Source organism: Scardinius erythrophthalmus, assembly GCF_964197995.2.
Source record: "Scardinius erythrophthalmus genome assembly, chromosome: 8".
Classification (NCBI taxonomy): Eukaryota; Metazoa; Chordata; class Actinopteri; order Cypriniformes; family Leuciscidae; genus Scardinius; species Scardinius erythrophthalmus.
Genome location: NC_138228.1, coordinates 18,733,321 through 18,747,816, shown reverse-complemented (window position 1 = coordinate 18,747,816; position 14,496 = coordinate 18,733,321). Strand labels below are relative to the sequence as shown.

At 41.2% G+C, this 14,496-nt stretch overlaps 1 protein-coding gene across 1 annotated transcript; it reads left to right on the top strand.

Moving 5' to 3' along the window:
• Positions 1-96: 96 nt before the first annotated feature.
• On the top strand, positions 97-9,876 carry LOC308694628 (MOB kinase activator 2). The gene is made up of 5 exons (XM_081372259.1): positions 97-445; positions 2,446-2,597; positions 3,150-3,246; positions 9,017-9,141; positions 9,232-9,876. The coding sequence occupies exons 1-5, from the start codon at positions 336-338 to the stop codon at positions 9,462-9,464; spliced, it is 717 nt and encodes a 238-aa protein (XP_081228385.1). The 5' UTR covers positions 97-335; the 3' UTR covers positions 9,465-9,876.
• The last annotated feature ends 4,620 nt before the right edge of the window (positions 9,877-14,496 follow it).

Below are 14,496 nucleotides of genomic sequence, written 5' to 3'. Positions count from 1 at the left end.
GGGAAGCCTAGAGATGGGGGCGTGGCTTTGAGTGAGTGTGTGTAAAGAGAGTAAATATTTTTCAGGACTGGTGGAACCTGTCCGTCTGCTTCACCGGAGACACAGTGAGACTCAGCCTGAAGTGTAGGACACACAAAGAACAGCAGAGAGAACACAAACACATTTACCAGCAAGAGAAACCAGACAGAAAGCTGGACTGAGCGACAGTCTGTGCGTAGACCTCGGGATTGGGACAGACAACATGCGCATCGGGAACTGCTGTGTTTGTTTATGTGACAGGTGCGTCAGTGTGTTTGTGTTTGAATGAGGTGTGTGTGTGTTTCTGAGGACATTTAATGGGTAGAAGCATCCTGGATATGGGGGGATGTCAGAGTTACAGTAGCTCTGATGAAGAGGATGTCAGCGCTCTGAAGGCAAACCACACCAGCATCAGCCTGTTCAAAGTGTGAGTATATAATCTACTCCCTGTCTAGTGTGTGTGAGTATATACTTTACTCCCTGTCTTGTGAGTGTTTAGGCAAAGCAAAGAATGTACACATCAGACAAATGCCTGCTGAAGAGATAAGCACTAGCATTCCTTCAGAAAAAGAATGTGTGTGAGCGTATAAGTGTGTTTGTTCAGTAGTTTCAGCTGTGCATCTCAAAGTCAAAGGAAACTTCCACAAGCCCATGTGTTTATGTGTTAAAACATGGCTGTGCACAAGGGTTTATGGATAAACACACCTGCTGCAGCCCGTGTATTTACATATTGCGTACCTGCGCATGAGTGCAACTGGGCATTTTGGGGAAAAATGCATTGCTAATATCAACACTGCCTAAAATCAACACTTTATCCTTCAAATAAGCATTAAATACATCAAATAATCATGTCCTATGGTACTGTAGGGGTAATACTGTGGTATATTGATATAGTCATATGCTATTTTCATAAACAATAGTACAGTTACATGCTACTCCAAGATAAGGACATTACCACAGTACATGCCTAAAACCATGGTAGATACATTACCAATAACCCTAATAACCAATAATAAAACAGCAACAAACTTTCAACAAAACAATGTCAATTCTACTAAATCATTTAAAATGTAAAAAATACTTTAACTGATAAAATATGAAAGCCAATATTAAGGAAATATGGGTATTTTATAAGACCTGTATTCTTTATCTGTGCATGTTTTTTATTTTTAGTAAACTAAAGAAAAAATTGTAAATAAAATAACATTGTAAACTGATGATGAGTTGTGATGGAGGTGACACCTGGGGGATCTTGCTGAGGTTTGCAAAACAAAAAACTAAAAGCCGAGTGGTTGATTTAGAATCTCCAAAAAAAAAAGTTCTGTTTCTTTAAAATTAATGCCACCTGCATTTTGGCAATTCATTTACACAACAACAGCGTTTTTAGGGCCTGAAAATGCAAACTTTTGTAAAAAGGTTTCAAAGTGCAAGTTTTTGAAAACAACACGGTTATCGTCTCCATGTTAATTACAAAAACTCGAATTTGTGAAAACTGTGACTTCATGTTCATAGGCGCGTATTGTTTCTTTATAAAGTGTTATCGCCAACTACTGGCCTGGCAGCATAATACAGTAAATACAGTTTTTAGTCGTTTTTCCGCAGATCCGTGTGTGAACTGGGATCGTTTTGCAAGGAAAAAACGTTTATGTTTTTAGTACAGCGTTGTTGCGTCAATGTACCCAAAGAGTGGCATAAGTATCCAAATACTTTTTGGGGCCACCATATGGAAGGTATTCCACCCGACAGCTTGTGTTTTAATCAGTCAGGGACAAGGCCACCATCCCAAACCTCCCACCACACACTATCAGTTATTTCAAGGCTGAACTGGGACTGGGAAGTCTGTTTTCTCTCTATGTACACACACTCTAGGTCAGCTTGCTTTCTCAGTCCAACGTGTGTGGTTTATTTCATTTGCATGAAGGAAAATTAGGGCTGTCTACAGGAAGCAGCACTCTTTCCAGTGTTAATATGCTCACTAATGCTGTCGGAAAACAAGAACAAGCAAACACAAACCCCTTCAGTACATACAGTAATGGACTAGCCCCATGTGCACACACGGCAAACTAAACTAAACTACATCCCTGTATGTCCTTGTGTAACGTCACACCGTGTTTTCACAAATTGTTCGCTATTTGCTCAGCAGAATTTAAACACAAATTAACTGGCAGACAAGCTCGCTGCAAAATAATTCTCATTGCCAAGTCAGCCAGGCACATAGCCATTTATAAATCAACACATTTCAAATGAGTAATGAATAAAATAAAAATAAAAACATGCAAATTTAACATGAAACGAAAAGTGACCTTATTTGAACCTCCATTCCTAGTTATACTGTGCGCAAGTCATAAGTGAACTTTATAAAAATGTAATAAATTCACGTTGAATATTCTGTTGACTGTGTGTGTCTGTGTCTGTGTGTGTGTACAGAAAGAATAACAGTCTGCATATAGTCCCGTCTGCTGAGGTCAAACCTTACCTGAAAGATCACTTCCTGTCCAGACGCATCACTGACATCGACTTTTTGACCCTCTCTGCCCTGCCGCACGGCCTAGACCAGCAGGAGTGGATAGCAACAAACAGTGAGTATTCAAAAAAACTATGAAATAATAGAGAAATAATTACATTTTTATACCCCTTCAGTACATACAGTACTGAATATATATATATATATATATATATATATATATATATAATAAAGACTCAGAGAGGTGAATGCTATTTACAGTTAAACAGTGATCACAACCATCTAAAAAATGATGACACACTCAAAAGTGTCATCTGTGTGAGCAAATCAGGGCTGAAACAATACACTAGAGAGGGAAACATTTCAAATATTTCTTAACATATGTACAGTATAATGTTCAGTAATGCATGAGGAATGCTGGGAATGTGTTGGGCAAGGCTCACATAACTGCAATGTCTGGTCTATTGTTTAACTTATTCTGACCAGGAACTACCCACTTAAAAAGGACCATGTGATTAACATGTAAAATGACAAATCACAGCTTGCTGCTTTATGTGACTGACCAAACAACATACACCAGATAACTCTGTCTGTAGGTTTGCCAACTTCTTTTTTTGCTCTTTACATGTGTTAATGTGTGTTAACTCAATCTTACCATCTCTTTCAGCTGTGTCGTTTTTCCAGCACACTACCCTGTTCTTCAGCGCTCTTTCTGAGTATTGCACAACGATAAAGTGTCCAGCAGCCAACAGCCAAGGAAACATGTGAGCAGAACACACACTACATTTCAGCTAGTTAAAAGAGAAAAACATAAGTCACATCTTGAATAAAGTATTAAGTGAGACATACATATACTGTACCCTTACAAAAAAAATTGCCGTGATTATGTACTCTATTACTAATGTAACCTCGCTTCCCTGAGATTAAGGGAACGAATATTGCGTAGCTATGGGAAAACTCCTTTTCTCGAGAATATTGAAGCCTTTATTTTAAAACGCAGTGCAGCTGCACAGCGAGCACAGAGCAGAGCTGACTAGCATGCTCATTGGCTATGCTGCGGGAACAGCACAAACCTATGACGAAGCGGCTGACGCACGCGAACCAATCATGGTGCTTCGCACCGAAGCCCGCCAGAATGGCCGTGGCTTCTGGCTATTTAAGCGGGCCATTTCGCCATAGGAATCAGGTTTAAATTGACTGAAGCAACAGCACCTGTACCAAGCGTGATAGCACGGCAGGGTATGACAGTCTGCCGAACCGAGGTTCCGTTAGTAACCGAGTACGTTCCCTTTCGAGAACGGTCTCTCGTATTGCATAGCTATACGCAATGGGAACCCATTTTAAAACGCTGTGCTATCAGCTTAAAGCTACACTGTGTAATATTTTCCCCCATCTAGCGGTGAAATTGTATATGACTACCCAGTGAATATTAGTTTCTGTTCCTTTCAATTTCGAGGGCGTTTTAACTCCTACGGTGGCCGTATTATTCCAAGATTAACATGGCTTCCAGTTCGACTTCGTCCAATTGCGCCTTTAAAACTATCACCTGTGATCCGTCGCAGCACAGATTTATGTTACAAGGTAAACAATACTTTTTCACCATTGACGTGAGGAAAAGTAACGCAAGTTATACTAGAGGTCGTTCCGGCGTTATGCACAACCATATGGTTAGACAAGCAACTATAAAACTTTGAATTTACACAAATAGGCTGAATTACCTGTCGAGAAGAAAGCAGGCAACTTCAGCGTCCGTTTTAACATCTTTGCTCCTCATGAGCTCTTTCCATCTGGGAAAAGTTACTCCAATATTGACTTTGGTCTTGCTGATTTGCCTGTCGCGTTGACGTTTTAATTCTCTCTTTCGCTTCCTTGGCGACTCTGCTACATGTCCTCGAAAATAGGCGTGATCCTCCATCAGCAATCTTTCAAATCTGCCGGCAGTCGCGAGTAATCTCCCCCTCGCATTCGTCTCTGTGTCACTGAGTGTAAAGCGCGAAAGGCGAAGCTTGAATTTACAGGTATGTCCCTCTTTGGCTAATGTAGTTTCAAGATGGAGGGGCAACATGGCGACCGGCATTCAAACTCCTCACCCGTATGTACTTTCAATGGCAGTTTATAAACTTTCGAGAATACTTTATTACTTGAAAGAAGTAAATATACATTAATGAACACATATATTTTTGAAAGAACTAAGTGTTTTTTGCTAAGAATCAACTAAAAAAATTACACAGTGTAGCTTTAACACTTCGCCCTTAACTATCACCTAGGGCTCGAAGCCCGAGGTTAATAGTAGAGCTAAAGTCAAATCCAATAGGGGCCAGACCATGTCGGGCCCCACAGAGGGGTAATAAAAGGCTTGGGCTCCCCCAAGGCCAAGGCCTTTATACAGAAAGAACTTGAGCCTGCAGAGCAGGAACCTCTAAGTTATAAAATCTTACAAATGTGGACGGCGAGGAACAGCCGGCCGCACAGATGTCTTCAATTGGTATACCACTGGACCAGGCCCAAGATTACGTGGAATGAGCTCTAACGCCAATGGGGCAAGGAAGGCCCATAGAAGCGTAGGCTAAAGCGATAGCGTCTACTATCCATCGTGATAGTATCTGCTTGGTGACCGGAAGCCCTTTGATGTGGCCACCGAAGTATATGAGGAGCTGTTCTGACTGCCTGAACGCTCTAAATAGACTCTAAGAGCCCTAACAGGGCAGAGTAGAGACACATCTCTATCTCTTCCGAAGGAGGATGAGCTGATAGAGAAATGACCTGAGCTCTGAACGGAGTCGAGAGCACTTTGGGAACATAGCCATGCATGGGCCTGAGGACAACTTTGGAGTCGTTGGCCCCGAACTCAAGGCAGGAAGTGCTCACAGAGAGCGCCTGTAAATCACCCACTCGCTTGACCAATGCTAGGGCTAGTAGAAGTGCGGTCTTCAGTGAAAGAGGCTTTAGATCAGCCGACTGAAGTGGCTCGAAAAGGGGTCCCTTCAGGGCCCTGAGGACCGTGGAAAGGTCCCAGGCCGGTATAAAAGGGTGTCGAAGCGGGTTCAGCCTCCTGGCCCCTTTGAGGGTCGTTATGGCACAAGGTCGTTCCTTCCCAGTGACTGGCCGGCCACAGGAGCGTGGAAGGCTGCTATGGCTGCCACATATACTTTGAGCGTGGAGGGGGTTCGACTCACGTCCAGCAGCTCTTGGTGAAAAGAAAGTACCAGTGGTACTTAACTTGAATAAGGGTCAAGGTCCTGGGCTGCGCACCAGTCGGTGAACACTGACCATTTCAGGGCATAGAGGCGTCTAGTTGACGGTGCTCTAACCTCAGTGATGGTGTTTAAGACCTTTTCCGGGAGGATCCCAGGTACCCGTTGAGGGGCCATACGTGGAGGGCCCACAAGTCGGGACGGGATGCCAGATTGTCCCGTTCGCCTGCATGAGGAGGTCCCTCCTCAGCGGTATGGGCCAAGGAGCTGTTTCCAGCAGCTGCGCCAACTTGGGGAACCAGACCTGGGTCTTCCAGAGAGGGGCTATTAAGAGGACAGCACTCTTGCTTTTCCTGATCCATTCAATGACCTGAGGGAGCATCGAGACCGGAGGGAATGCATAAAGAGGGCGGCTGGGCCAGTCGTGGGCCCACGTGTCCGTGTCTTTGGAAAAGAAGATGGGCATTGAGAGTTGCCTTCTGAGATAAAGTGGTCGACCTCTGCCTTGCCGAAAACCCTCCAGATCAGCTGAACCATCAGGGGGTGAAGAGACCATTCCCCCGGGGGAACGTTGTCTCTGGATATCATATCCGCACCCTGGTTCAGAATGCCTGGCACATGCACCGCTCTCAGTGAGCGCAGGTTGGCGTGTGCCCATAAGAGGAAGAGTTTGGCCATGGTGTGCAGGTTGTTCGACCTGAGACCGCCCTGGCGATTTATACAGGATACCACAAAGTTGGAGTACTGACGATGCTGAGGCCATAAGGCCCAGAATCCCCTGAAATGTTCTAAAGGGGCGTATGAGAGCCCACCCTGAACGAATCTGCTAGCTGTCGAATGGAGAGAGCTTGGTCTGGCGTGAACCATGCTCTCATCTGTACCGAGTCGATAACTATTCCCAGAAAGGTTACACTTTGGCAGGGAGATGGTACACTCTTGGAAAAATTGATCCTGAGCCCAAGGCATTGCAAATGGCTGAGAAGCCAGGATCTGTGGGTCAGTAATTCGGCCTCCGATTGGGCCAGAACAAGCCAATCATCGAGGTAATTCAGAAAGCGCATTCCCCGCTGTCTCAGGGGGGAAAGAGCTGCGTCCATGCACTTTGTAAATGTACAAGGTGCCAGAGACAGGCCGAATGGCAGGACTGTGTATTGATAAGCTTGCTCCTCGAAGGCGAATCTCAAGAATGGCCTGTGATGGGGGGCTCTCTGGATATGAAAGTAAGCATCTTTCAGATTCACTGACAAAAAACAATCCCCAGGGTAAATTTGCGCGAAGATCGTTTGGTTGTCAACGTCCTGAATGGCCGTCTCATGAGGGCCTTTTTCAGGTGTCTGAGGTCTAGGATGGGCCTGAGGCAGCCATCCTTCTTTGGAACGAGGAAGTGGCAGCTGTGAAAGTCTGACTCGCTCAGTGACAGGGAAACAGTTTCTACAGCTCCTTTTTGCCAACAGGTTTGATACTTCGGTGCGAAGGATGTGAGCCACGCTGCTTCTCACCGTCGTCTCGACCACGGCACGAAAGCGCGGGAGTCTGCGAGCGATTTGGAGCGAGTAACCTCATTTTATTGTGTTCATTACCCATTCTGACACATAGGGGATGGCTGCCCAGGCCTTGGCCCAATTGGCTAGGGGTTGAATGAAGTCTGAGGGCGGGCCGCCATGCAAAGGGGGCCCGGCCACCCAGATGTTGTGAGTTGAAAAAATGCTCTTTTTGTGCTCTATTTGGGTTGCTGATAAAACAGTGTTTGTTTGAAGGGGTGCGTGTTTTAGAACGGGCCCATTGACTGCAGTATGAACATCTCCAGTCGTCTGAACTGAAGAGGGGACTGGGAGAAATGTGCAAGCTCTTTTTGAGGGTTGTCCAGCCACAGCGGGTCTCAAACCCTCCCTTTTCCTTCCTGTCGTGCGACTAGGAAGGCTTTCGAAGGCTCAGGGTCCAACACAATCTTGGGTCGGGGCCCCTGACGCTCCGGGAACAAGTAGCACTTTGCTGACTGCAGGCGCAGGTGAGTTTCAGCCGCTGGGCGGGTCTGGGAAACCGGTGGCACTGGCTGAGAGGGCGGTGCTTTCTTGTGGCACATGGCCTGCGACGCCTTCTGTGCTTCGGTGAAGTGCTCGGAGAAGAGGCCAGTGTTAGAGACTGGAGAGTCCAGAAAAGCAGTCTTGTCTGCATCCTTAATCTCCGTCAGGTTTAGCCAGAGGTGGCACTCTAGCACAATCAAACTGGCCATACTCCTTCCACGGAGCGCCGTCAACGGTGGAGAGTGTTGCGGAGGTGGATGTTCTCAGGCGGGCCATGTCATGATTTAGTCAGCTCGTCGTGTACCTCAGGAAAGAACGGCGCTGGTCTTTGACGAGGGGCCTGGTGGCGCCCTGGCAGGATCCATTCGTCAAGCCGGCTCTTAGTGGGCTCCTAAGGCGAAGACCAATCGAGCCCGAGGTCTTCGACGGCTTCCCTATGGTGACGTCCCAGGCATGAAGTGCACTCACTGTGCCCGCACGGCTTTAATATTCTTGAGAAAAGTAGTTTTCCCATAGCGTATAGCTACTCAATACGAGAGACTGTTCTCGAAAGGGAACCATAGTTTATTAATGGTTAATAATACAAAATTACAACAGCTTACAATAGTAGCTCTGAAGTCACTGTGCTATTCTGGTGGAATATACTGTAAAACAAAGGCAGTTGTCTTAAAAGATTTCACATTAAAATCAGTATTTTATAAAAATTTGTAATACATTTTGTTATATACAAAAAAGTTATGTAGTGGATAATAGTGTAATTTGTTTTGTTTTCAGCTCTTGTGCCTTGTTAACTTTATTTACTTTTTAATACATTTTTCTATAATAATTATATAATATAATATGATTATTGTTTATTTTTCTAAACAAATAAGGTGGAGGAAATGTGTAACACTGTTGTGGTTATTATCGCTGAAAAACTTCAATACGAGTCGTCAAGTATGCACGCACAGATATCAACACCCAATGATAACAATCAACAAATATGATTTCAGATAAAATGGTATAAAAATATTAGATAAGTACTGTAGCTTAGTTATCACAAAACAAAGACAGCCAAAACAACATCAGGAATGCAACTGTATTGATGGACAATATGCATGTGTCAGCTGACATCACACTGTACAGTTAATATTAAAATATGAAAGAGATTATTGTGATGATAACACAATTGTAGTGATTGTTTAGTGAATCACAGTAAATAGTAACTTAATTAAAAACTGCATAAATACTACTGTATTTTTTATAGTGCATGGTTACCATTGCAATTTTTGTAAGGGATCCTTCATAATGAGTTGTTTATGTTTGTGTGTTTTCAGCCTGTATGAATGGACGGATGAACAGGGGAAGAAACTGAAGTGTTCAGCTCCGGTCTACATCGATTACGCCATGTCCTACATCCAGGATATACTCGCTGATGAACGCGTGTTTCCCACCAAGGCTGGTATGTAGAAGTTTAAAAAGTTTACAGGGAGCCTTAGCACCATTGAGCTGAAAATGATCTGTGTGTGTGACTGTATATGAGTGTGTTTAGGTTCATCATTCCCTCCTGGATTCATCTTCTTGATTCAGAAGGTCTTTGTGATGCTCTTCCGTATGCTGGCTCACCTGTTCAGCACTCATTACCAGGACGCAATTGCCGTGGAGTTACACCCGCACCTCAACACGCTTTTCACACACTTCATCACCTTCAGCCACACGTTCAGACTGCTGGAGCCCTCAGAGACGGCTCCAATCAATGAGATCATCGCCCTGCTCACGCACTGAAACACATGGAAAGTAACACAAAAGGACACGTCATTAGACCTTGAATCACAAATGTGATACTCTGTTGCTTCGTGGACCCAAAGGATTGAAAGTCCTCATCAAATGCACTATTTTGGACAGTAATTAGTTACATGAAGAATCCCTTCGATGTTTTGACCCAGTAGAAACAGAATGTGTAAATCAACTTCAGCTCAGATTGAGCTCTGATTGAACAGTGCAGCTGATCCCACCTATGAGTGATTTTTTTTTTTCTGGGCCAACTTGACCAGCAATTTTGTCTTGGCCAGTGGCCACATGGCCTTTCACCGAGATGCAATTTCTGGCAATCCGCACTGGGAGCTTTCAATTGTGCTTTGCAAATTATGGCCACAAATTATGGCCCTCTTGGTGTGTTTATCAGTCACACAGATAGAAAAAGAAAAACACTGTTTAAGGAAAAAGAAATAGCTTTTCTAAAATATACACTACCGTTCAAAAGTTTAGAGTCAGTATTTTTATCTTTTTTTTTTTTGAAAGACAGAAATTAATACTTTTATCATCAAGGATGCATTAAATTAATAAAAAATGACAGTAACGACATATATAATGTTACAAATGGTTTCTATTTCAAATTGGCAAAGGTTATTTTTGAACTTTCTACTCATCAAAGAATTCTGAACAATATTCAAAACAGAAATATTAAGCAGCAGGAGAGCATGTCAGCATTGATAATATGTTTGAGCATATTAGAATGATTTCTGAAGGATCATGACACTGAAGACTGGAGTAATGATGCTGAAAAATCAGCTTTGCATCACAGGAATACAATATTTAAATATATTCAAATAGAAAACAGTTCTTTCAATTTGTAATAACATTTGATAATATCTAATTTTTACTGTAATTGATCAAATGCATCAACAATATTACCATGTTAATGTACTTCTTTCAAAAAAATCTTACTGATCCTAAACATTTAAATGGTTTTGAATGAAACACTTACCCCCGGTTTCACAGACAAGTTTTAACTGAAAGGAACTTGCTCTGACATATTTTAAAATATGTCAGTGCCATTGTTTTTGTCAAGATGCACACCAGTAATGTTTTTGTCTAAGGCACATTTATAAAAGCTACTTAAAGGGGTGGTTCAGGATTTTGGACTACCAAGTTAGCCTGTGTGTTATTTATCAGTGGAGACAGTTTTCAACATTTTTCATCCAGTCCTTCCAGTTGCATAGTTCGCTGGTGCTAGGCTAGCGCGAGTCAACGGTAACTGCTAGCCTGCCATTAAAAATAGTTTTACCCACTCCCTACACCAAAATCAAATAAATCATAACGCCAGACTATCGATGTAAATGTCTGTTGAGAGAATAATGGTAGAAATCAAACTACTCTTTGGCTAAATCTTAGCCATGTCTGTGAAACTGGGCCTTTATATAGACTCTTTTTTTTTTTTTTTTTTTTCATAATGCTTTTGGGACGGCAAAGAACACAATCAAATGCTTAATTAAATCAGGTCCTAACCAGATGCTACGCAATAATGCTACAAACGAAAACGTAACCTGAACGTAAAAAAAAAAAAACGTTTCGGTCGCATGGCTTGATGGCTACTATTTCTTTAGCTCCGCCCACTCTGAAATCTCATAGGTCTACACGGATCATGCAGTTAGCTAACGTCATGTATTTATTAATGCAGAAACAGTAATGGCGATACACATACCGTCAGATTGGCTGCGCAGCATTAAAGTCGCTGTAAAAGCATCCCATCGTGTCTGTTTAGGACATGGCGTGAGAAAGCAGAACTTAAACGTCATGTGCTGCATTCGACAGCATAACTGGGGTATTTATCACCTGGTTCTGAATCATTCACAAAACACACATATCACCTCTCATCAGTTTAGGTTATAATTCTGACTTGAACAATTACTCGATTCACACAAAAATATTCAAGAGAATGATACTGTGAAGAGAATAACATACAGCCATAATATCCTACTGTTGATTGTCTTATGCGGGTTTCTTCTGAATACTGCTGTTGAAACATGAGGAATGGAGGGAGAACAGATATTTCTCCTCTATCCCAAGCATTCATTAAACGAACAGCCCTGAGGATATCAGAAATATACACATGAATTCACACACACACAGTGGAGAGCTGGTCTGACTCGTTCCCAAAAGGAATTAGATCCCTTTACTCACACAAATATCACATTCAGCCATTGTCATGCATCAGTGTATTTATTACTTTGTAAAAAATGTTTTACTATAGCCTAAAGGAAATACATTTTTGGATAACAGACTGTTACATATTTCTCCAAAACAAAATAGACGGCCCTATTATTCAGAATGCAAAATGTTTTAAACAGCAGCATGCTAGATGTTGTCACATGATCTATCCACGTTACATATTTGCAATTTCAGTTACATGAATTAATAGCAGCTATTTTGCATTTTCAATCCATGTTTCAGCAAAAACAAGTTCACTTTTGGAAGTTAATTTAAATAATGAGTCAAAAATAAGTAAGGCCTGTTGCATTGTGGGATACTGCCCTTTGAAATGTGCTCTGATGTATACTGCACATTGAAGCTAATGTAGAATGATATCCAGTCATGTGTGTGTCTACTTTGTATAATATGTGAATTTTCACTGTAGTAGCAGGCCTATATAAGTGTGTATCAACAGTATGCTATTTCTAACATTGATGGAACAACACATTCAATCTGTACTGTACTTGTAACAGGTTTGATTTGAAATACTATTACTCTTACTAGATGACATTCCAAATTCATCCAGTGTGTCAAAGCATTGAGTAAACATAAATGTGTTTCTCCAGCAGGGGACAGCAAAGGAAAGACTGTTTTTGCAGAACTCTAGAGTTTATAGATTTAAAACGCACTCACACGACCTATTTAATCAAAAGAGTCGACTCTAAAGGGCTGTTAACACTACGTTGTGAAACCTTATGAAACAGTGTTTGGATAAGAATTTGAAAGCCCTTTGACCATTAAAACTTCTCATAAATGCACAGATGTGATTGGTTGATTCTTTTTTCAGTGGGCACCTGCTGATGAGCCGAGATTGGAGGAGTGAACGGGGTGAGTGGGTGTGTAGTACAGTAAAGTACAGTAGCTGTGTGATCACTAGACTGCTGTGTTAGAGGCTGAAATGACTGTAAGTGCTTGACTGGACTGATACAGTAGTGGCCAAAAGTGATGTCGAATATGTGTTTATAATGACCCTGCAATTTCCATTCCATCAAAATATGAGGAAAATGTTTTATTTTAAATAGGGGGGAAGACCAAAACACTAAACTTGTAACAACAGCTACAGGTTTTACTTTACTATGCAATATAGAACAACAATAAGCTTAGAGGAAAAAGCATACATTGACTACACCATAATCAGATATTTATATTTCCTTTGTTCTCTCTTGTTTTTGCGGCAGTCTGGTCTAAACTGATGTCTGCACAATTTTCACGTTTCACTGCGTTATCACGAATAAAACAATTGACTCCAAGTGAAACTTTCAATAATATTTGAATAAAGGGTGAAGATATCAATTTTCACTTTTAGCCACTACTGTATATCATGTGCACGTTTAAAATGGTGTTGAATCAGACTTCAAACTAAATATTGTTTGAGCAGTTTTATTTTTTCCATTCATTTTATGTGAGGTTTGCAACCAGCATTAGGGACTGTCTAAAAAATACAGTTTTAAAAACTGACTTATGTGTTTTTTTTTTTTGTAAATATAATATAAAAACAGCACAATAACGTTAACAGGGTTCATTTCACATTTATTTGTATAGCGCTATTCACAATATATATCATTAATTAAGAGTATTCTGTTCTCAGAGGTGACTGCGTCAAAGTAATGTTCATATGGCAGAAATGTACAGTTCTAAGACCATACAGATCATTAGCTAACATCATGCACGTATTATTAATTGATGCAGAAACAGTAATGAGCATGTTAAAGCAATGATTACATGTGGTGGTCATAATGATTGCAACACATGGGGGAAAAAAATCTGTCTAAACTGGCCTAACTGGTGACCAAATGTTGATTTATTGTTATTGATAAATTAATATTAATTAATTAATAATAAAAAAAAAAACTGTTTGATACTTTTTTCTTACAATAACATTTGGTTGAATGGTCGAGCTTGATCAATGCAGTAATATTTTTTTTAAATCAGAAAATTAAAAAAAATAGTTTGTTCTATGAACTTTTTTAAATTGTAGTCCCAACACAAATGGGTTAGTAACCTTAAGTTGTAAAGGTTAGGTGGATTGAACACAATTACGTAGCGACAATGTCCTGAACTGTGTTGCTCATTTTAATGAATTAAACTGAACAAGAGGCAAAAATCCCTTTTCAAGTGCATTACTTGTCTTTACTCAGTCCAGAAAGGGGGTCAAAACTGGATTTGTGTCTGCTTTAAAAAAAAATCGGTAACACTTTATTTTACAGTGTCCTTGTTACATGTTACGTGTACTTACCATATTAATAACAGTAAATTATGCATATGCAACTAACCCTCAACCAAATCCTATTCCTACCCTAACCCTATAGTAAGTATATGTAGTTACTTAATATTACTCAGTACTTAAATATATAATTACACTGTAACAATGACACAAAATAAAATAAAGTGTAACCAAAAAATCATATCTGGGGTGAAAATGGGAAAACTATCACTGAGGCAGATCAGAGGTGAATTAAGCTCTCAACTGAATTTAATTTGGCACAATACACCACTTGAATTCTACAATATGCTTTTAATAGGATTATAGTAATACTGTGATGAGTTTCTTATAACAGTGGATGATAGTTTAATGAATAATGAAGAGAAGAGAGACACTTGGACACACACACAAATATACACTTACACACACACAAGCAGACTGCTCTGTCTGAGCGAACTCAGGCATGAATGCAAACGTATCCTGTTGCTGTCTGACCCATGACGCAAAACAACACACACGCACGCACGCTCACACACAAAGTCTGAGGGCTAATGGTAAGTGTATGGTTTGTTTGTACTGAAA

Bases quoted from the DNA above. Each gene is read 5' to 3' on its own strand.
- LOC308694628 (XM_081372259.1), top strand. From the start codon at position 336: ATGGGTAGAAGCATCCTGGATATGGGGGGATGTCAGAGTTACAGTAGC. The intron at 446-2,445 runs GTGAGTATATAA...GTGTGTGTACAG, and splicing joins AGCATCAGCCTGTTCAAAGT to AAAGAATAACAGTCTGCATA. The intron at 9,142-9,231 runs GTATGTAGAAGT...GAGTGTGTTTAG, and splicing joins CGTGTTTCCCACCAAGGCTG to GTTCATCATTCCCTCCTGGA.